General features: G+C 33.9%; 1 protein-coding gene across 1 annotated transcript; it reads left to right on the top strand.

The window, feature by feature from the left end:
• Positions 1-51: 51 nt before the first annotated feature.
• Atg101 (autophagy-related protein 101) lies at positions 52-22,878 on the top strand. Its single transcript, XM_089101354.1, has 5 exons — positions 52-88; positions 5,659-5,820; positions 13,080-13,293; positions 14,644-14,810; positions 19,045-22,878. The coding sequence occupies exons 1-5, from the start codon at positions 59-61 to the stop codon at positions 19,126-19,128; spliced, it is 657 nt and encodes a 218-aa protein (XP_088957480.1). The 5' UTR covers positions 52-58; the 3' UTR covers positions 19,129-22,878.
• The last annotated feature ends 2,319 nt before the right edge of the window (positions 22,879-25,197 follow it).

Below are 25,197 nucleotides of genomic sequence, written 5' to 3'. Positions count from 1 at the left end.
ATGAATAAACTTCCCTTCTTGTTCGAAGTAGAAGAAGAAATGGATCTTTTGTTGTAAAATGAATGCTAGAAGACAAACATTTGAATTGGTAAAAACCCTGTTTATTTCACTATGGTTTTTATTTCGTTTCTTCTGAGGTAAAAATCGTCGACTAAGGTCACTATAGGGATACTCTACGTAAGGAACCAAGGGAAATTTGTAACATAACCTAGGATGATAGGGCTACATCACTTGAAAGTTGGTGTTGTTTATGCTCTTTTGTATTTCAATAATTTATTTTAGAGGAAATTACATTTTGAGCTGTTAAAGGGGTAAATTGTCAGCTTACAACATGATTTAGCTAGGATAGAAGTGAATAGCCTATATCACCTTGATGCTTTTTTAGGCTATGCTCTTTCATAATTTGGTAATTGCTTCTGGGGTAAATTATATGGTAAAATTCTATTTTAGCTACTTTTGGCGTTCAATATATACCAAATCATATTATTGAGTTAGGAATAACTCTAATCACCACCGCTAGGCCTTTTTTTTATGCGTATAAATACTATAATAAGCTTTTATATCGTTATTTAACTACAGCCCCCCCCCCCGATAGAGCTCAAGGCATGGGGATTGGTGGTATATCGGAGAGAGGGGGGGGGGCTGAAATTCATTTCTGACAGAAATGCTTATTATAGGCCTATTCATAATCAGCATAAAAAAGGCAATCAATATGTACCAAATCATATTATTGAGTTTCAAATAAAGTGAATACACCATTCAATGCCTTTTTTATGCTGATTACGAATATAATAAGCATTTCTATCTGAAATGAATTTCAGCCCTGCTCTATATAGGCTATACCTAACCTAACCCTGAATTGGCATATATAGGGGGGGGGCTGAAATCATATCAGATAGAAATGATTATTATATTTGTAATCAGCATAAAAAAAAGGCATCAAATGGTGCATTCACTTTTGTCCTAACTCAATAATATGATTTGGTAAATATTTACCCTTTTGGCTATCTTGGAAAGGGGTTAGGTTAGGAAAATGAAACTTTCAGGGATGGGTCTACAGGCTAAAGTATGTCCTGGGAAGGTATTTTGAAGTACCTACATCCACTCCTCCCTCTAGAGGCTCCTGAAATTTGCCTGCATGACAGTCTGATCTAAACTAACCTGTCCCCCCACCTAATTAATATGCAAATATATAGCCCGTATTATGTAATTCCAATGTATTCTGCCCCCCCCCCCCATTTGTTTTCCCCTGATTGTAAGCTAATTGTTTCTTAATACAGACAGATAAAATTGGCTTGTCCTCAAGTTTTACACAATGTAAACTTGAGTGTTGGTGGTATAATACATAAGTACCCTGTAATCCATCACACATTCAACTATTATGTACTTAAGGTTAATATATTATGCCTAAAACCTAGAGTAAAAGAAAATAAGACTCAAACTGAATTGCAGAAAATGAGAAAACAGTATCACCCTTTTGATATTTTGAAAAAACAACATTTTACCTTAATTTTCATTTGTCAGTTTCTTATTCTCTGGCTTTAGTCCTGAAAATGCAATTCCTGTTAGTTGATTAGAATTTTAAGCCATATCAATGTTTTTTTTCTTCAAAATTTAGGAAATGTATTTGCATAACACACAGATTTGTAAAGATCATCAAAGGTCATACCACTCTAGAGAGAGAAGGAGTAGAGGTAGGTACTTCAAAATACCTTCCCAGGCCATACTTTAATCTGTAGGTCCATCCCTAGAAGTTTCATTTTCCTGGTCTAGCCCCTTTCCAAGATAGCCAAAATAGAATTTTACCAATTATATTTTTAATCCTTAAAAAGCTATAAACTGTCCATAGTTAGCAAAAGATTAAATACATGTTTTTAGATATACTGGTTAGTGAGAAAAAATCACTGTTAATGTCACAGTAAAATTGATGTCATTTTTGAGGGGTTTCAGGCTCTTTTTAAAAATTCCCATAAATTGATTTTCAAAACAACACTCTATTATTAAGACTATGAAAAGTAATAATTCTTATTCCCTTAATCAGCTACAAATAGTAATTTTTTCTCACTAGATGGTTTCTTAGAGATTTGTTTTTAAACTTTTGGTTACTATGGGCTGTTTTATCTTTTGGGTTCCCATTAAGCGCTCAAAATGGAATTTTGGTACTTTTTAAATAGCTGGTACCCATGTGATATATTGTATAGGGAAGGTGCTAAAGGAAACAAGTCAAATGGGTAATTGTCAATAGAGAATTAGATTAGATACTGGTCTACCATTGTGTTTACAATAGTTAAACTATTGTTTTTGGGGATTTAGGGAGGGAAAAGGCACCTAGGTTAGGGCAGGTTATGTATTTAATATATGCTATGCTTTACCAACCCCCCCCTCCCCTAATTTTCAAATATATAGCCCAAATGTGTTTCTAAGCTATTATATTTTCATCACATTTTGTTTTATTTCATCAACATTAACCAAACTTGACTTCTTGCATGGGTACCAGCTAATTGAAAAGTGCTGGAATTTCCCCCAGGACAGTTATTGAACTATGAAAGAGCATAAGAAAAGGTGTCATGTAATGTATTCACTTTTGTCCTTGATAAATTATGTTAAAAACTGCAAATTTATTCTAAAAGGGCTCAAAGCATCCCATAGTAATAACTTTTCTAAGAAAAACTGGCTAGTGAGAGATTCTCATTTGCAGCTGATTAAAGAATAGAAATTATTATTTTCTTTATTTGTTAATATGAAAACAAATCTGTACTGATTTTTGAAGATCCTTAACCTAACCTATGTTTTAAAAAGCCTGAAACCCCTCAAAAATGATGTCAGTTTTGTTGTGATTTTATTTTTGAGGGGTTTCAGGCTTTTTAAAATATAGGTTAGGTTAAGCATAAAAAAGGCATCAAGTGGTGTATTCACTTTCATCCTAACTAAATTATGTCTAAAACTACAAATTTACCATAAACAATATGAAATTTTAGAAAATACTTCTAAACATTCCACAATCAGTTCTTTATGTTTATGTTATGTCTTCAACATTGTCATAGACTTTTTTATAATTGTTTAGTGTAATAAGCTTGTTAAAGCTTACCACATTTTGGTACTAATAAATAAGTAATTACTTACATAGCCTTTATCATTCCTAAAAATGTGTTGATTTAATTTAATTGCTTTTTCTTTCTACAATTAGCTATCTTTTGATGCCTACTGCAAAATACTTGATTTTCAATATATGTATATATATATACATATATTATATATATATATATATATATATATATATATAGTTATGTCCCAGTGTCCCTCCTCTACATTTAATGCATGTTTTGAGCCCAAGTCTATGTACAATAGCACTGCTTTTGTATTATTTTTGTACTTGTTTCTCATTAAAATTTGGTTTGTAAGTCTAAACAGTTCCAATTAGAAGAAAAACCAAACTGTCATATCAAACAGTTTGTGGTAACAAACTGTCAGTAAAGAGCAACTCAGCTCAATAGTGACCAAAACTCTAAAAAGCAGAATTTAGTAACAATTGATACATCAAAATATTTAAATTTGTATGGTGATTCCAAATATATAAAGTTATTTAAGTTCAATGTCACCCATGAAAAGCTACAACCCTTCAAAAATTTGTTTGATTCTCAAAAAAAAGGGGGACAATACCTCTAAAAAGTCAAGCAGTTTTAATGAAAATCACACCATCAGATTCAACATATCAGATAAACTAATGGTAGAGGTTTCAAGCTCCTTCATACAAAAATGCAGAATTTGCCAGAAGAAAAATCACAGATGCATTTTTTTCTTGTTTTTACAGGGTGAATGTATTGAATGAGTGATCCTAGAAGAATTAAAGATGGCTCATTTGATCAGAAATCAAAAGTTCTAGTGTCCTTTTTAAGTGACCAAAAAGATTGGAGGGGAACCAGCCCACACCCCCTTTTTCCCCAAATTCATCCAATCAAAATGTTGATGTAGCTGTTTTATTCAGCATAGTTGAAAGATCCAATAAGTATGCCTTTATGGATGATATGACCCCCTGTTACCCCTGGGGAAAGGGCTTTAAGTTGTATCATTTGCCCATTGTTTGCATATGATATTTGTTATTGGGAAATATATAGAAATTGTTTGGGAGATATTTTTTAGGGAGGATTTTTACATGGAGAATTTTCCAGGGTAAATTCTATAAAGGAGGAAGGGAAAGGGATTTCCCGGCATGATTTGAGAAACAGTCAGAAATCAAATAAAAAAGTTGTTCAGCTGAAAATAAGGAGCAACATTAAAAACCTAAAACAAACCAAAATTATTCAGTATATAAGGGGGGCTGCCCCTTCCTCGACCCTTGCTATTTGTTTGACAGAGAGGAAGGCTAACTCCTCTTAGCAAATATTTTTGCTAATTCTTGATTTATATAGGTTTAAAAAATTAGTAAAAATGTGCCTTGAAAAAAAAATAGTATGGCCTAAAAACCTGCTATGAATAATTGAGATTATGTCTTACATACCTATAGGCAAAGAAAGGTAGATTCAAGCCAAACTTAAGAGAAAAGTTATTTTGTTGAAGCCATAAGAAATGGTCTTTAGAATGTGCAAAAACTTAAGAATGTGTCAAACTGTATGAAAAGCCTTAATAATTCCAAGCCTTAGTTATAGAATGGAAATAGGAGCTTGAAAATTTATTTTGTGGCTGAATTTAGGCTCTGAATTCATTTATGGAAGTTTCATTGGTGTCAACTCAGTAGGGTTGAAAAAAAGTCCATCATCTAAAGTTTTACCCTGTTTGAATTTTACAAAAAGCATTTGAGTCTCTGTTCCAAGTTCCTTGAAAATGGATTGTCAAAGCCAAGACAAGCTGGCATGACTTTTTCAGAGCTGTATAAAAATGATTAATTTCACTTGTGGCCTTACAGAGTATTTAAAAATATCTCTTCTTTAATACAGTTTAATCCATCAAATGCTCAAAATATCAAACCCCAAAGACTGAATAGATAAGTTTTGAATGTTTTTTTTTATTATTCTTAGTCAATTGGTAGTTTATTTCTGCCACAAAAAGAACATGTCCAGCTATTTACAAATTGAACTGTTTGGTCATTTGAGAAATAGAGCTTTGGAGTTACTAATCCTATTGTTCGATACTACTGTAATAAAAATAAAAAAATATTAAAACTTAACAAAATCGAAATAAATCAAATAAAGAAAAAAACTAAGGAAATAGCATGAAAGTATTCAGGGTATAAATTTGTAGAAATACTTTATCAATGAGGGATTATTTTTTGTTTTCTCTCTTTTATTAAACAAAATTTTGCCATTGATTAAACAAAAACTCTTTCCTTCTCATTTTTCATAATTGGGAAAGAAGTTTTCTAACCTAGAACCCCTCCATTGGGTATGTCATTATAAATTAATGATATTGAGGGGGACCTTCCCCTCTCTTGGACATGCACATGTTCACACAGAGTGATCCCTAGAGGTGTCCAGGTGATCCTCTCAGAGATAAGAAGGAATTAAAAAAAGTTTATTTTATGCCATTATTTTTCTGTTCATGAAGAGAGGTTGATTAAATTAATATCAGATGGATTGATACAATTCTCTCCTATCTCCCTCTTATGGGGCATCCCCAGAATTATATAAAACAGCCCAAATGTAATAGATGCTCCAATTTTAGACATTAGAAGGCAGACAAGTACCAGAGGCTGTGTCAAGTTTGTTTAGTACAGTTTTACTTCATAGGACCTTAGGAAGATTTCATTACAAAAAAGAAGATTCTTACTCAATTGGCACTATTGGATATGAAGATGTTGACTGTGATTTTATTGATTTCACATATGTAAGTAAACATTTTTATGTGAAATGATAATCAAAACAATCAAAATAGTCCACCTGTTATATTGATATGTTTGTAAATATGTTCTGAAATCACACTGGCTGTACAGAGCATACAACAAAACAACAAAGAATAAAAAAAAATATTAAAGTCTTTTCTTGATTGACATCATTTACCCTGCCAGCAGAAATTTTTGTTGGTGGGTCATTTTTGAAGAGGTGGCTATGATTGGGCAGCCTTTGAATATTCTGATAGCCATGATGGGCTTTCCAGCTGAAGCTGACTCTGCTGCTGACAGGTTGGTTGATGTCAATCAAGACAAGAATTAATACACAAAAAACTGAATGAGGGTGATTTTCAGCTAGTGAATAAAACCAAAAGATATAGCTGATATTTCAATAACAATACAGCAAAAGGGAAAATACAACAACAATGAAAAAAAAGCTTACCTTCTGCACTACAGACAACTGTTCAGAAGTGTTTGCTGAAATATCTAATTTGTCTTTTTGTGTTGTTAAATGGCTGATAAACACCTTTTTTTGGATTTTTTTCTTAATTATTTTTCTTTGTTGTATTATATGGGATATATTTATGCCTGTGTATAGTGAGTATGAGTGAAAGATTCAGCCTACTCAAAGAAACCTGGGAAACTGAGATATTAAAATCCAAATTATTTGAAGTTTCAGACACTCCCCTCAAAAGATCTTCCAGCCCCACTTTTCTTAATTTGTATTTATTTAATTTGTTAATTAATTATATGTTAATTTATTTAATTAATCAATTAAGATAAATTAGTTAATTAACGAATTATAAATTATAAATAAATTAATTAAAATAAATAAGTTAATTAATTAATTACATTTTACTAATTATAATGTTAATTAATTTTCTAATTACTTAATTTGTAAATTAATTTGTATTTGTAATATTATAAAGGCTGCCTTGGCCTTAACTCATTCAGAACTATTAAAAATAGTTACCTTCAACACTTTTTATTTCTTCATAACATAGAAAAAAAAAGAGCTAATTTAACATAATAGTGTATAGAACTGTAACAATGGTAGATAATTGCAGTATGTTATGTTTTTGGCATATTGCCAGTACTGTTATACTTTTTGAAGAATGTTAGGAAGAATGTCATTCTTTTTTTTTATGTTAGGAAAAATGTATTTTTTTGGAAAAGTAGTGGCTGATGATGTCATAATGTTATAGGTTGTCTGGAGTTTACCATCTTTAGTTTTTTATTATTACTATAATTATTCCACCTCCTCAGCTCTCTTCTCAGTAGTACCAATGTCTTTACAAAGCTAAACAAAACTATTTGCTTTGTTTATGAACCACCTAAACATAAAAAACAAATAAACAAAAAAAAATCTTTACCTTATCAATAAATCTCAAAGTTTCAGCAGTCAAATTTTTGAAGGCTTTTTATTTCTTCATGCGAAAAGAATAAAATTAAATTTTTATAATATGGGCAGTTGCAAGATATGCCTTTGAATGAGTTTTTTTAAATTTAATTCTTTGCCAATTGGTAGCTTATTCTTCCATTAAAAGAATATGTTTAGTTATTTACAGATTGAACTGTTTCATCATTTAAGGAATAGGCTTTTAGAGTTACTAAACCCCTTGGCTGAGGTTACTTTCTTCCATTGGAAGAAAAACATATCTTGGGAAAATAAATGCTCTGTTGGGAGGAACACTGTATTAGGTAGGCAGGGATTCAAATGGAAGTTGTTTCATTTTTGCTGGGTTATTTTTATTTATTTGATATGCATATATATATACTCGTATATATATATATATATATATATATATATATATATATATATATATATATATATATATATATATATATATATATATATATATATATATATAATATATAATATATATATATAATATGTATATATATATATATATATTATTATTATTATTCATTTACTGCCCGTCAAAAAAAAGGTACAGTAGACGGAGTAATCACTAAAGAAAACAAAAAGAAAAAGAAGGACATAAACACACATTGAAATTTCAAATACATGACAAAAAAAAACTCTTCATAATATTAATATGAACAATGATGCTAACGAAAGGATGATAAAGGTTTCTTTTAAAACGGGAGAAAGATTTATTAATAATAATATTATTATTATTCAATTACTGCCCGTCCAAAATAAAGGTACATATAAAGAATAATCACTAAAATTACAAAAAAATAGAACAAGAAATCATTACATACATTACATTAATACAAAAAAACTATTGTGAACAAATTGGTGACCATGGACGATTAAACTTACTTTGAAAATGAGATAGAGATTTATTAATGATAATGTTAGGGTCAGCTAGCTTATACAAATGAATAATTTTATGGTTTCTTGTCCAAGGGGGCTGATGTAAAATATATTTAGCAAATCTGAAGAACATTGATTGTAGTTGCTTTTTATCTGTAACTGTAAAGAATATCCAGAAAGGAGCAATGTAAAGCAGATGTGGAAGGGCTGTGGCAGTGAAAACGGATGCTAGAAGGTAACAGTTGAAACGTAGTTTGCTTTTTATGGTTCCAGCGTAAGAAATTCTAATTCTAAACTCAACGTGAGAAATCTTCAAACATCATGTATGGCCGATAGATATGCCAATTGAAAGGCCCAGGTATGTAATATAGTCTGTGGGTTTGACAAGAGAATCTTCCAGATTTAGTAGAGAAGTGGAGGGATTTCACAAATTGAAAAGGACAACTTCGGATTTCTCAGGATTAAAAGACTTTTTTTTTTAAGATGATTTTTGAATATTCATCTTTGAGGATTTTGAAATTCTGCTCAATGCGCTGGATCGTACGGCTGAGATTCAAGATGTCATCAACATAACAAATAAGAGACATATCGATTCTCCCAAGAATGCATGAAGGAAGAAACTTTGCCTGAGCATCCAGGACACTATTATTGAACGAGATTGGGGAAGTGATAGCCCCCTGTCTAGTCTCTTTCTTAACGAGGATGGGGTACAGAGGAATCACAAGCTTATTCGAGGCACTCGAAGAGTTTGGCCTCACACGAGAATTAATGCAATTATATCGGGATTGATGAAGAGCCGATTGCAGGGGAAAACGGGATGGGGGTTTTAAATGCACTCTTAGATTCCTATATAAAGCCCTGAAAACATGGACAACTGATGGGTTTACGCCTCGCCTTGCCATATGAAGAAGCATGGACGAATGAATTAAGGAATCGGACATACGTTTAACGTCATGTCCGGCGAGGATCATACTTTCTCCCGAAGATTCAGCGTCGGCGAGGGCAGTAAAAACTGATGTAAGAACATGAGAACAGCCAAGATTAGCCTTAAAATTGAACTGATATGGGGGAATGTAACTTTTCTGTCTTAACTCATCCAGAAAAAGGTGTTCGAAAAGTTCGCATATCGTAGTAGAGACCGTGATGGAACGGAAAAAAAAACATAACAGGTCAGATTTTCCTTTTTCTGGAATCGGAATCAGATCACCAATGCAAAACGAGGAAGGAACAATACCTGTAACACCTGTAACAATACCTGTAACAATACCGAGGAAGGAACAATACCTGTAACCTAACCTGTAACAAATACCTGTAACAATTTGCATGAGAAGGCTGAGATGACGCACCAATAGATAACTTCTATTAATGATGTGTAAAGTGCTCACCTTATCTATCCCACAAGACGTTTTCTTTTTAAGTTGGGATATGGCTTTTATGACAGCGTCACAAGTAACAACGAAATCAAGGTCAGGAGATTCATCAATGAAGTTGCAGAGCTCGTCACAAAATTGTGACTCTAAAACAGGATCAGGCTCAGAAAATTCATTTGAAAAATGGGATATCCATTCGGACAAAGGAATGTCATTCGGGTCTGGCAAATTGGAGGAGATAGTACGAGGTAATAGCTTCTACAGTATATCAGATGAATTCCTACCTTCTCGGAATAAAGTGTCTGCATTTTAGATCGATGAAGGGCAAGTTCCTTAGCAAAACATTTTTTTGACACTTTTCTCAGTTCATTGACTATTCCTTGACGGGGGCATAGGCAATCTCTCTATAATTTGTACCAAAATTTAGCTCGGTCACAAGCTTCAGACAGCGCTAGATTTCCTGACCACCCGGGAACTTGGGTATCAATACGTATTTTTTTAAGAGGAACTGCCCTTTTTTCAGCACACAAAAGTGCATGGCAGATTTCTGCAGAGTAGATGTCAAGAGTTAATCTAACCTCATTAGTGTTTTTATTGGAAGACGTTTGCAGAAGATGAAATGGAACCCGGATCTTGTTTAGGATGCTATCTGAACATTCGATGAACTGAGATGTGTCAGTTTTATTCCAATCGCGACAAGTATACCACTTGCCAGTGAACAAAATGAGCCTGTAACACTGGAATCTGAGAAGCTTCTCGTTTAAAACTAGAAGCAATAGGAAGGTGGTCTGAAACTTGAAATTTAGAAATTACCTCAACACAAAGTATATCAAGGTTAGGTTATATGACACAACATGGTCAAGGTTAGATGTGCAAGAGGAAGAATGAATGTAAGTAAACTGAACAGATTTCTGTTGAACTTTGAAACCATCACCAAATATTCCTAATAGTAAAGAAGCACGGATAGAAGTTGAAGACAACTTGCAATTTAAATCACAATTAAAATCACCTATGATCAAACACGAGATTTTCAGTTTAAGGGCATCACGAAGACAAGAGCTAAGTTTACTAACTGCTAATGTGAAATCTCTCTCTGAATCTTCGTCTTTGTAATCGGTGGGTAAATACACATTTATTATTACGCACTCACCTGCTCGAACAGCTAAAAAACCATCACTAGAAAAGACACTAGAATCAAGATTTGATGCTACATAAGTAGCAATACCACCCGAAGCTCTGCCTTTAGAAGTCCTACGCTTAGCTGGAACCGAAAAAGTTTTGAAGGTGGCACTAATGTCAAGTAAACCAAGGCTGTGTTGCTGGTCAGGAAATGGTCCTGCAACCACAGAATATCATGATTATGAAGTATATTCTCAAAAATAAGTCCTTTTTTATAAGACCACCATTAGTGTTCAAAGAGAGAAAACGAATATCCATTAATCTACTTAGCTGCCCGTTTATCGGTTTGAGCGTTGCCAGGGCATTTGATACTGTAACAGGTGTGATTAGACTCTTTACATGTAATGAAAAACACGTTCCGTGCACATGGATTATCCCTGGTGGAAGCGTGCTCCGTGGAACCACAGCGAGAGCACAGTTCTGCGTTCTTACAATGAGCAGCAAAATGTCCTTGTCGATGGCATCTGAAACACCGTATGAATATGAAATTCTGGGCAATAAACTCCTCATAACACACCTTCACAGAATTTTTCAGAAAGGAATCGAGATCACTCCGTTGTTCAAAATAAATCTTGTAGACACGTGACTTGCCACACTGCAAAGCTTTGACACACTTCGGAATAATTTTCTCTAGATCTTTTTCATTCATTTCTGTCGGTACGCCTTTTATTACACCAATGAAGGCGGGAAATTTAACAGAGGCTAAAAGGCCAGGTTTGAACTTTTTAATCTGGTTATTATTATTTTGATTAAATATTTAAATTTATGGGTCAGTAGTTATGTGGACTTTTGCATGACCGCAAACCCTCGTAGGTTTTTCTTCAGTGCGAAAGTTTTTTTTTCTAAACAAACCTCATTTGGCTGTTTATTTTCAGCCACTATAGCCCTAACCTACTTGTAATCTCAAACGAGACTAATTTGGCTCCTCGTTTTCAGTCACTATAGCCCTAACCTCCTGCTTGTAATTTCAAACGAGACTAATTTGGCTATTGGTTTTCAGCCATTATAGCCCTAATCTCCTGCTGAAAATTGGTAGGTAGAAAAATCTGGACCGTCGTCATGCTTAGGAGAATCTGGTCCCAGGACCTTGCATATCTATGAGATCTTTATAGGTGGATAGGGTTGATTAAAACAATAGCTACAAAGCTGAAAAAGGTGATGTTGGGTAATGAGAAGGTTGGTCAGATGGATAGCTTCTCTTACCTTGCTAGCAGTGGTGTAGTTTCGTCAAAATCCGGGGGGGGCAATGTCGGGGCCAATTTTCCCAAATTAAGGGAAAATGATAGTAAAAAATGAGCCATGAAGTACCATAAGGACAAATATATACTAAAAACAACTGATCTGTTTCTCTGGGTCCTTGGATTATGCAGTAGTTTTGACAGGATTTTTCGCAGAAACTAAATTTTAGCTGGGGGCAAACTGAGGTCTGGGGTGGCAAACTGATGTCTGGAGGGCGAAGTTGCCCCCTACCCCATAGCAAATTACGCCCCTGCTTGGTAGTATTATTAGTAAAGACGGCGGGAGTATTGAAGATGTTAAAAGTAGAATAGCCAAGGTTCAGGGTGTTTTTCACAGTTGAAAAAAAAAATGTGGAAATATAGGAAGAGGAGTCTGCAAACCAATATTAGTATATTGGAAGCTACAGTGATGACATTGGTCAAACATGGTTCTGAAGCATGGGCGCTCTAAAGAGGGGATGAAGTTTTGCTAGATGTTTTGCAGAGAAATTGCTTAAGGATTGTTCTGGATACCGGGCTGACTGACCGTATTTTAAACAGTAGGCTGTATAAAAAGTGGGTTTCAATCCCGCTTTCTAGGCCTATAATGAGAGAAAGGTTGAAATGGCTTGGTCACGTTCTGCAGATGAAGGATGACATATTACTAAAAATTTTGTCCTTTTTGGCCAACCATCTAGGGCTAAACAGAAAGCAGATCATCTGCGGTTGGGGGGGGGCGGGGGAAGGAAGTCATAAAGAAAGATTAAAGGCAAATGGGGGCTTCCTGGGAGGATGTAAAGAGGGAGGGTTTGAATAGATTGGGATGGAGGAGGAGCGGGCATAGCTGTGTTGGCCTCAGGTGGCTTGGTGCTGCGGTGAGTTGCTAGTAGTAGTGCTAGTAATATATATGAAACTGAAGTTCACTTCAGAGATAAAAAAACTGACGGCATCTAGAGCTACCTTGAGTGTCATATTATTATTATTATAAGTGTAGTTTTTTTTTATTTCCATCACTTTAGAAATGATGTGGCTTAAATGATTTTTATTGATTAAATTATCTAGCTGTTTGAATATTCTGAAGCTGTTTTTCACTTTGTATGAGCTGTAGTGTAAATCATTATAATAGTAAACTATAGCTGTTAGATTGTTGTGAAGTATTGTTTTTTTATCTTTATTGTTCTATCTGCTTCTTTTCCTAACTTTAGGTAAGGTGCAGCTCGCCGGAACTCAATGATGTGGTGCAGCGTCATGTCACATCTTTTACTGATACTTTGCAAAATTTAGATGGTCAAAGAATGGGTCACATCTCTTTAACTTTTTTTCAGACCAGAAAGGCTCGGTGGCCATTTCCAAGGGAAAGTACTCCTTGGGAGGTGTGGACAGTGCAAGTTGAAGCTGTCTCCCTTCAAACTGAACATGGTAAGTCGTTTTTTATGCATTCTTTCATTTATTCCTGCTTCAGTGTTATTAGTGTTTTATTTACTATAAATTGTCCTCGTTTTCTTCCTTTCTTCGCGATTTTTAGTTTATCTTTTACTATAAATAAAATCCATCAATAAATAAGGGCTGGAGGGGCTATTGGCTCACATCGGCTCTTCAATCACAGATTGAGAATCCTTGCATGGCACTGGTTCAAACAAGGTGTGACATGCTAAGATTACTACTTTCTTTATTCTTTTTATTTGTTTTTGACTTTAAAGGTTTTTTTTTCTTTTATTTGAACTTGGATTTTTTTTTTTTTTTTACAGATAGTTGGATATTTTAGGTTTTAGTTTGACTCTGTTAGTGATCTTTCGAGTCAAATTTGTATGACGATATATTATTTTATACAATATATTATTTATACAGTGATTTTATGCATATAAATTTGTATGAAGATGGCTATGGCTGTGACTTTTATATGTTTAGTCACAGCCATAAAAAAAAACTATAAGCTCTTCAAAAATGTGAAATTGATATGTCATTCCTCTTGATTTCTGGGGATGTTTCTGTTCTACGCTGTTATTACTAAAGAAAAGAGTAACGTTAATCCCCAAGATATAAACTTACTTATTATGACAATAACTACCATTTTATCTTTTATTATGACAAGAACTGCCAATGATCGACATGACCGTGTAAGACAAAAGACAATAAAATAATTTCATTTCACTATTAAAAAGTTGACAGTGAGACTTTTGGGTGGTGTTGGAGTCAGGGGTGTCCCGAGGTGGGGAAGGGAGGGGTACGCCGCCCCCTAAATTTTTTTGGATTTGGTAAAACTTCCGCCGAAGGCGAAAACTTCGGTATAGATTTTTGAAAATCGGCAGAAATACAGCAAAATCCTCGATTTTTGCAGAAAATTTGGCATAAATCAGGTAGCAACCCGGTGAAATTTACAAAGATTGCCCCCCCCCTCCCAATGAAATGAGGCTCGGGACGCTCCTGGTCGGCGGGGTTACTTTGGTCCTGCAATCATACTAACTGAAAATTCTTACATGATTCTGCTTCAAACAAGGTGAAATCCTTAGATAAATTTGTGCTCATGTCCAATAAAAAAATGTTCTTCTTACGATGTTAGGACCCTGAAGATCTACTTGGCGAACTATTTTCGAGACAATTAATAGGTCAACCTGGTCAGATTGCATGGTCATCTAGAAATGTCTGACTTTGAGGCACCCAAAAACTGGAGGATGAACTAATTGCTGATTCCAAAAGTCGACTCAAATTTGACTTTTCGGTTAAATTCAGCTTTGAAACATAAATTTCTATTTTTTCTTCTTTTTTCAGAGAGACAGGTGCTTCGTGAAAAACTGGTAGATGAACTGACTGAGAAGGTGTTTTTAGTAGCAGCTGCTATGAACCGACCGGATTTTGTTCCCAAGATGCCGAGCCAGTCCGAGTTGGATTATGTATTTGATACAAGCTTTAGTGACGTTCAACCATATCTCTTTGAGGTAAGGTACTAAGCCACATTTGTACATGGGAGAGATATCTGTATATGGGAGGGGTATTATCGGGATAACTGTACATGGGAGCAAGGCCGTATCCAGGGGTGTAGGTTTTAACCCCCCTCCCCCCAGAAATGTTTGTCCGATTCGTAAAAATGTAACAAAAATTGACAAAAACAATTTTGTATGTGTTTTTTGAGGTTTTTTTGTGTAACCCCCTCCCCCCCCCCCCAAAAAAAAAAGAAGAAGAAGAAATTGAGTAAAACCCCATCCGAAAAAAAAATCCATCCGAAAAGGTACGGCCTTGCATGGGAGGGATAGTGGATATTATTAGCGACCTTATTTTACTAAATGCAAGACGACAAGAGAGAAATATTTTGTTCTTTTACGTGGGTTTGGGAGGACTTAAAAATACTGGCACAACCCTGGCTGATATTTAAATCCTTTCTAGCGCATGAGCTGAAATAAAGTTGCTTCATTTTAACTCGTCATGCATTTTCTTGTCATTTGACAGGGAACTGATGTCCTTGTCAGTGTCCTATGACAAGAAAGCACCTTGGACAATCATATTAGAGAACAGACGGGGAGCGTTTTTAATTGAAAGTGACGTTACTATGAATTATGGCTCATATGACTGGCTGAAAATAAGTTTCTAGGAACTCATCCTATAAATTGTTTTAAGCAAAGTGCCTAAGACTCAATTGCCAACGCCATATTACTAAACAGGAAGCATCTATTTATATCAACCCAACCGGATGGGAATACGATAACCTGATGCTATTGCCAAATAATATCTCAACTGCCAACCTCTTCACTTGTAAAAGTCATAATCTTAAGTCTAAATTCAAGTACCTTTTGGAGCCCCATACCTAACTCCCTATACAAATCGTATAAATCCCACATACCCCAAATACAAGCCTTTTCTTACTTATAGAAAACCTTGCTGTGGAGTTTAGGTTCAGTTCCCTTATGGAACCCTACATACAAACCTCACACGACTCTTCTTACTTGCAAAAAAAAGCAATGGGAAGTTTATAGTCCCTTTTGACTCTAAGCTTCCAAAGAATGCACGCAATAACATGTAAAAGCGATAACATCTCCATTTCAAATCGAGGAAGAAAAACAAATAAAATACCGCAATAATCCAATGGCGGTTTTAATCGGCTGTGTCAATAACATATTGACAAATAGCTTTTTACGATGGATTCGAGTATACCCCATACAGTTTGGAGCTAAAATCAAATAAAGCTGGTAAATTGTATTTACAAGCTTGCTTGGAAACATGTAAACGTTTTAAAATAAAACACGTTTTGTTTCAAAGGGAGAAGTTTTTTTTTATAAAATTGTTTATTTTAAGAGAACCAATTATTTAACAAGAAAAATGTTTTTCATCCTTAATAACGTTCAATAGTTTGCTCTGTATATCTTTCAACAGTTCGCTCTGTAAACTTTTTATCTGATCAAACGACGTACAGTTTATATAGTCAAAATTTACAGACAACAAAAAAAAAATAATTTCGAGGTTTAGGGCTTCTGGAACTTCGAGACAATCTGGAAGTCGGGCATTTACTGGGAAGATCAATATCCCGCAATGTAAAATCTTGCAAGGGGACAACCGTCCCTAGGTTTTTTACACCCTCGCCCCTTGACTTAAAAATGCATGTTTTGGTACTTTCTTTGAAGAAAATAACAAATCCCCCCCTTCCTTACGTTTTTAAAACTACGTTTTGTATCTTAACTAAAAATTTGAAAAAATTCTTTCCCTTCCCCTAACTATATTTTTCAAAAATCGAAAAATGCAAATGTTTAATTTACAAACAACAAAATTAGTAATGAAAGCAGTTTCGCCGTTTGTTTCAGTTCAAATATTAACACATTTTAATTTTATAGTTTTTGGTTATAAAACGACATATGTGTATCAAAATTATTTTTAAAAAATAAGGTCATGACTTCAGAGTTTCACGACTTCAGACTCATCTTAATTATTTATTAATTAATAATAATTTAATATAAAATATTAAATAAAGTTTAATTAAAAATGGCATGGTGAATTAGTTTTTGCAACCAGAGTTCCTCTCGCACCAGAAATTTGAGAATCAAACTTTTGCAAATAAAGTCAGAGTAGATATTGCCCAATAATATTATATAAACATATAATATATTATGAATACTATAAATATATATTTAAATAAATATAATATAATAAGTATAATATACAAATGAGCCTTTCAAATCGTTTTAAAATAATTTAAGTTTGAAAGTGTAGTCTTTGAAAGACAGTGGCATGTGTAAAGGACGACCCATTGCTGCTTAGGAAGAACGTGCCATACTTAGAACGTGCCAACGTGCCTAGCCTATACTCTCTAAAGACCAGACCGTCATTTGCACTTTATTGAAAACAAATTGTATTTTAAACAGCTTCTATTTTATAATTGTAACATAAAAAATTCAAGAATTGCTGACACTTAATTAAAACTTTATTAATAAGTACGCAATTAATATCATTGGTTTTATAATACGCTATTAATTCGTAATTAAGAAATTAATGATAGTTAATAAATAACAATTAAAAAGTAAATAATAAATAATTAATTTGTGATTTAACTAATATTAATTAGTAAATATTACATAATTAATATGATCTCACAAATGAAATAAAATGCTATATATTTTAAATAATCAGCCTCGTTTCATTAGTCTGATATGCAGTGAATTTTTATTCTTACTTTCTTCCTTTTAAACGTAGTACTTTCAAATGCACAGAATTTTTTTTTTTTTATAGAAAGCAATATCTTCTTTTTTTGTAATATACAAAAACCATACTTAACCATACTTAAGGTGTATGTTCGGTCTGAAACTAGCAGTTTTACGGCAATCCTTCAGCTCTAACTTGCACAAAAAAAATAAAATACTTAATTGGGGTCATTAATCTCTGATCAAGGCCGTGTCCAGCGGGGAGTTAGGGGGTCTGAACCCCCCCCCCAAAAAAAAAAAGTCTGGATGCGGCCCTGTCTCTGATCTATAAATAATTTCTGAGACCACACTGGCTAATCATGATAAAACATAAAACCGCGAAGAAAGAACAAGAAGAATAAACAGCCAGTGAAAAAAATTGAAAAATTATGTAAATATTTCGGTCAAGACCTCCTCTTGACCGTCCTCAGTGTAGAATAAAACTGATAAAAAATTATAAAAATCAAACCTTAAAACAAAACACAAAACTAAAATAGGATGACCCTTTCTCAGTCACGGTGAAGGGGTAATAACGGTTTTGTTTAAAGGGCTTAACGGTTTTGTTAGATATAGTACGTAGATATACTCTACTCCTGAGGCGTTCAAGGAACGTCTTCTGATTTTCTTTGCCCAAGCTACAACAAGTCTAAAGCTACATCAAGGCTAAAGAACATTTTTATCTATTGAGGACTGCAATATTGCATAATCTTCATTCTTTTGCAATGTTTTTCTTTATACTAATTATGAATTCCGATAAAATTAACTAATAATTGTTACTAAATCAAACTACATAAATACAAAAAAGGTCTTGGGGCTTAGTGTCCTTCTTTACTCCTTTTACTCCTTGTATAAGGTCAGAATTTAATCCTCTAATGGCGTGTCATATTGTTTGGAATAAGTTGCCTGAATCAGCTCGAGGGTGCCACTCATTCGGTTTGTTTAGGAAAAAAAAAAAAAAAAAATTGTTAAAAATTTTTGGCTTCGTAGATGTTTTTTTTTTTTTTTTTTTTTTTTTTTTTTTTTTTTTTTTTTTTTTTAGTCTGTTTAATATAATTAATTAATTTAGCTTATTTATTCTATTTCTTCTATAGTTTTCATTGTATCTATATTTTCTTTTCTTCTCCTTTGTATGTGAGCAAGTGTTTTGTTTTTCATTTTTGAGTAAGCATTTCATATGTCTTCCCCCTTTGTACAGGCCAATGAGCCTTTGGGGGAATAATAGCATGTAATATTGTATGTGTATTTATAATGAAGAATAAAACTTATCTTATCTATCTTATCTAAAGTAGGAAATGTTATTTATACTATTTTGCTTAACCTTACTAATTAACGAGCGCTCGAAGATTTACCTTATTTTTTATTCTTATTTATTCTAATTTCTTCTTATTTTTCTGCTTATATTACTAAGATATATCTTATTTTCTCCTTTTATTTATTTTTTTATTCTTAGTTTTCTTCTCTTTTTTTTCTTATATTACTAAGATTTATCTTATTATCATCTTTTCAGATCTCTCATGAGACCGTCGGGTCAAAAAACGTATCCGTAAGCAGCACCGTTCGTAAGCTACTGAAGGATACACTATCTATTTAACTATCTTTGAATAATGAACCTGCTAGAAGAAGTTTTTTCCTTAGTTCTGCTGACCTCGAATTTAGGTTAATTTTAGGGTTTTGGTTGATTTATTAGGCTAGAAATATCTAATTAATATTGCTAATTAGTATTATATATTTACTAATTAGAAATATCTAATTAGTAAATTAGTTCATGGTTAGCTAGTATATAAGAGTTTTTTAAGTATGAGTGTCAACAGGGAATGCCGAGAGGGTAATATCCCCTGAGCTCATGCCTTTGAATAGTCCTACAAGAGTTTAATCCAAAAATGTTTGCTTTCGGTGGAGAAAATGCAGTGGGGTCAAATCCTAGAAATTAAGGGGGGCAATTTTGTGTTTTATTCAATTTTTCAATGATTATTGTTTTTTATCCGATTATTGTTTTTTATCCCCAGTCTTGCACTGGCTCTCGTTAGCTTGAATGTCATGCCTTGAATGTCAATAGCTTGAATGTTATATTAAATTATTTTATTCGTAATTTGTACACCTTAGGTACATTAATGCTTATAATTAACTTATTCTTTAATAATAACAGATGTATTCTTTTATTAAAGAATATAATCGTTGGCCTAGATCGCCAACCGTCTAGGACCAAATGAAAAGCAGATCACCCCCGAATGGGATGGGAGGATGTTGTAAGCAAAGATTTAAGGGAAATAAGTACTTCCTGGTAGGGGTTAGGGACTGAGGTTTTTAATAGACTGGAATGGAGGATGAGCGTGCGTAGCTATGTTGGCCCCAGGTGGCTTGGTGCTGCAGTGAGTTGTTAGTAGTAGTAATAGTATTCTTTAATAATAATCAATATCAAAAGGGGCAATATTGGAGGAATAGGGGTAGGGGTATTTTTTATCCAGTCAGGTTAAATGAAATTTGGGAGCAGTGGCACCAATTCATATAAATATAAAAGTAATGAGGGAGAGGTGAAAAGGATTTTCTTTTTTAGCTTTTTGAGCAAAAATAAAATTTTCTTAATTCGGTGGGGGGTATTTTGCTAGTTTTCCATTTTTTAATAACAATACGAAAAATAAGCTGGAACCTTTTTTGATCCATGGTGCAGGATATTCAACCATAATACAATTTATTGTTCACAGCAAGTGTTCAAATGATTTCCACCTTTTTTTAAACACTTCTATTCACTCAAATTTTGTGTTTACTTTGACCTTGCTACTATAATAATAATCAAAATCGAAATAAGTAATATACAGAATGGTGCAAAAGTCTGGAACCACATTCGGCCTATAATAGGAAGTTGGAAGTTTACAAAGAAAAATTGGTTTAGTTATGAAAACTGGCTACAACACAATTTACTGTTTATAATTTGTGTTTGAATTGGTCTTCCTCTTCCAACACCTTATTACTCGGGAGACACATTGTCTTTGCACGTTGTTCACCGCAGATTTTGTTCCTTTTATTGTTTTAATTTTTTTTCGATGTTCCCACAAGAAATACCCAATCCGTAGATTTCGATATGTATTTTAATTGGTTAATATTAATCCAATAACCCCATGTCATAAAGCTCCAGTTTCCTTTCAATCCTATCTTAGAATACCTTTCTATCAATTCTGGGACGATCTGTTTTTCATTTGTCCAAGATGTATGGAGGAGCGTCAGGGGTTTCCCCCTCCCCCCCCCCGAAATTTTTTGCGCTTTAAATATTTCTTCCTTCTCATCTGCTTTTCATTTGAACCGAGATAGATGGCGGAAAAGTGTATATTTTGGCAATCTCAATGCTTATCCAGCCCTAAAGTAGGGCAGTTGATTGATGCTCTGCTCGACAATACAGGGTCTGGGGTTCGATTCCATCTAGCGTAAAGCTAGGTGAAATTCTATCCCTGTAAAAAAAAAATACCTGGCAACTGGACATCGAATCGACGCCATCATGGCTCTGGAGGGTCTTTATCCTTATCCATCTTACAGATCAATATAAATTAACCTAACATTAATCTGGAAAGACTTAAAGGAAATAAGAACTTCATGGGAAAGGTTAAAGAGTGAAGCATTGAATAGATTAGGGCGGAGGAGGGGCGTGTGCAGCTGCATTGACCTTGGCCGGCTTAGTGCTGCAGTATTAGTAGTAGCAGTAATAAATCAGCAATAAATAAAACACTACATAATAAACAATTAATTTTATTTTAACTGCTAATTTTCGATAATAAATTGCCTCTAGTTCTTGACTTTCGTACCGCATCTTTTCTTTCTTTTTTTTGAGGAATTTTGACCAGGGGAATTTTGACTGTTAGAGATATTCTAACAAAATTAGCTAACAGTTTTTATTTAGACAACATGAGATTTTAGATAAAGTCCACTAGAATATTTCCTTTTTAACCCCCTCCTCGAATGAAACTTTTGAATATGGCCCTGGAAATAAGTTTCAAGTTTTCAATAGTTTACATTGTAGTGGGAATAGTTTTCAAGATCCTGATTAACATGTTTAACGAAGTTTCGCTCTTCTGCTCTAATCTAAGACGTTGCTGCAGACACCAAAGATTTCGCAAATTAAATATATTTTCAGCTTTTTAAGACAAAAAAAATGTGATTACTTGCTGGATTCTAAATATAAATCACTTTTTCTTTTTTTTCATCCCACCTCCTCTCGGTGTCATAATAATCTTTTCCACTTAATATAAATCACTCTTTACCGTACTCATGAGCTTCCATACTGTGTAGGGTCTTCGGTGCCATTGGTCACTATTAAAGTCCGTAAAAATTGGGTGCGGACTTTACGGACTTTAAAGTCCGTAATCAATTAAAAAGGATTTTGTGGTGATCATCATTATAGCCTTATTATTGACATCAATCCGGGGATTTGCGCACACCTAACTTGTATTTTGTTACGGAACGTGATATAATCACAGGCATATTCGAGGTAGCTATGCGCAAATTTGTGAATTGATGGCACTAATACTGGTAGTGTATTGGCCACTGTACTGTAAGCCATTGACTTTCTACTATAGGCTACTGTATGACTATTTGTATATTGATATTTTGTATGATAGAATTAGGCAGGCCCATTTAATGAACATGTGGGTTAGAGAGGCAATGTTTGTTATATGATCTGTAGTTGGTAATTTCGTGCTTAAAGAACTATTTTCTGAGACTTACCCCCCCCCCCCCACTTCTTAAAAGTCAATGGAGGGTTGACTTCCCCCCCCCCCCACCAATTGGCATCGCTGGAGAAAATAAACATATATTAATTTAATAATTTCTGTTTTTGAATATGCAAATTCTTTCGCCTTGTACTTAACTGCACTTATTATTTTATAACATTTAAAAGAAAGTGCTATGCACTTCAAAGTTTTTTTGAATAATTAAGTTCATGAACGAGTGTCTAGTTTTAATATAGTCCAACTTTGTATTTTTAGTCAATTTTTTTCTGTAAATACACAAAATTAATTTTACTCAATTTATGTATTTATTCTGAATGGCCTTGTTTTACACTAACTAATGTAAATAGTTTTCCTAGTCCATAATCATATGCTTTCTATCTTTATTCCTTGGTTATCAATGCCATCTCAAGTACGCCTGCGCCATCTATTAAAACATTTTTGAATATTTACTAAATATCGAGTTTAAGCTTAGTTTTAGTGCTTCTTTAGAATGGAACATGTGTGATTAAGTACCGTTGAAGTTATGTTTTTTTTTGTTTATAAGCGTAACGTACAAACCAGTTTTAATTAAGTGCATTATATGTTTTGCGAAATATTTTTACGGAAATAAAACGCGTCTTCTTTCTGAATTGTTTTTATTTGAAAGGATATTGATGAATAAAATGAAAATATCGGGGGCCTAATTCGCTATGGTGCAGGGGGGCAACTGCCTTCCCCTCAGACCCCAGTTTACCCTCTTCTTGCTGAAATTTAGTTTCTTCAAAAACCTTGTCAAAACTAAGATAAGCCTTTGTAATTCAAGCATTCACAGAAACGGGTCAGTTTTTTAGTGTATCTTTACAGTACTGTATGAATCCTTTTTCAGTTTTCACTCATTTTCCCTTGATTTGGAAAAATTGGCTCCAACTTTGGCAGCTCTCTTTTAAAGTTTTCGTGGCTCACCCTAATCACCAGAATGTGAAGAATCATGCTCGTAGGACAAGGAAGTCAAGATTCTAAAATTTAAAATAGGTCTAGAAAGCTGTCGTAAATAAAGTCAAGATTCTAAAATAGAAAATAAGTCTAGAAAACTGTCGTAAATAAATGTGTGTGTCGGGTATGACGAGGACTTCAATAATCAACAATATTCTTATATTTGTTTCTTTTACCATCAAGGGTGGATCCAGGATTTTTTTTTTTGGGGGGGGGCGCAAAATAGGTTGATCCGATAAACGCGTTAGGAGGAAGTTAAATTAACGCAAACTTGCATTAATTAAGTAAATTACACTACTTTAGACTAAGTTAGGGGGACACCCAATTAAGTAAATTACACTACTTTGGACTAAGTTAGGGGGGACACTCCCCCCCCCTGGATCCGCCACTGCTTACCATCAATATTAGCTCAATGACCAGGATAAGGTCCTTATTTAAGTAGAAGAAAATTGCGTGGGTCAACCCTGCTCAACTTGATGTGACACTTTGAAAAAAAAAAACACAAAAAAGGGAACACTATCTGGAGTTTCAATATTAAGTTTTATAAATTACTTATTTTTCCTTATTTACTAATATTTTATATGTTGAAAGGGTTAATATACAGTGAACAAGCGACAGCTTAAGGAGGAATAGTTTTGTTTTAATAAACCCGTATTTTAATCCAAAAATCAATACTTTTTTAGCTTGCCCCCCCCCCCCTCAAAAGAAACTATCATGGACGTGCCTGGTTTTTGTATTCTTTATGTAGGCATGAAACAACAGCCTTTTCTGATCCTTTCTTTTTAAAGTTCAGATAAGAATAGGATTTGAAGTTAGCTTCATATCAAAATAGTCAAACAATCAATTATCAACAAATAAAAAAGTTTCCTTAACAATTGATCACAGAATTCTTTGATCTCAAATCCTCTCTTTCTAAAGAAACGTTTCTTCGCCAATCTTCTCCGATAACGGGAATTCGGGAATTCAATTCTTAATGAAAAGAACTTCGACACCCAGTTATGTAGGTCTCGGTAGTAGCGAATGCCAAATTAAAAAACAAAAGTTGGTGAAAAATCTGAAAAAAGGTATGCCAAAAATAGATGGCACCAAACAACTTAAAAAGATGTAACTCCTTCGAAGGTTTAATTGTCTTTGGGAATCAAAAGGTTGTTAACGGGAATATTAGACGACAAGGATAAGCAAATTTAACTAATTAGTTTTGCGTATGTATTTTCACGATTGAAGATGGCAACACCGCAGAAATTGAGGCACTGTCCTGAAAACTTATCAATTTTGAAACAGCCAAAAGAAAATCGATGCGTCCAGGTTTAAATAACTCTATGAAGGTCCAGGGAGGGGGGGGGTTGAAAAATGTTTGATTTAGATTTCCTTGGTATTTCAAAGACTGGTGCGCGAAACTAAGTCATTAAGTATGTATGGATCCATTCCTTTTATCCCCTTAGCCCAAGTGGATCCGGGCACTTTAGGACCAAAGTTCGAGGATTATAGAATTTACAGTGTATAAGCTTAGAATTGGGGCTGTTGAGACGGAAAAGTGTTAACAAGACAATTCTTACTTCATAATATGCAGAATAATTGTAGTTAACACATTTTGACTGCAGTTCCACTATCTTTTATCCCCAGCTCCCCCCCTCGAAATGTGCAAATATGTAGCCCAAATTATATATTTCCCATGCATTCCGCCATGTGTCACTCCTGTTTTGTGGTTCTTGATTTTGTCAGTGTTGATTCAATTTACGGGTACACGGGTAAAAACAAGAGAGACGCATAGAAAATATATGATTTGGTCCATATATTTGCACATTAGGGGGCTGGGGGTAAAGTATAGTCAGCTACAATCAAAATATGTACACTACAATTATTCTACATATTACGAACCAAGAATTGCTTTCTTCTCAACAGCCCCAATTCTAGGCTTATATCCTTTTCTGAAAATCACCATTCTCATATCCAGGTACTTGACTGGACCA

The sequence above is a fragment of the Artemia sp. Qi Xiang Cuo genome, chromosome 15, assembly GCF_049724085.1.
Source record: "Artemia sp. Qi Xiang Cuo chromosome 15, ASM4972408v1, whole genome shotgun sequence".
Classification (NCBI taxonomy): Eukaryota; Metazoa; Arthropoda; class Branchiopoda; order Anostraca; family Artemiidae; genus Artemia; species Artemia sp. Qi Xiang Cuo.
This window is presented reverse-complemented; position numbering and strand designations above follow the sequence as displayed.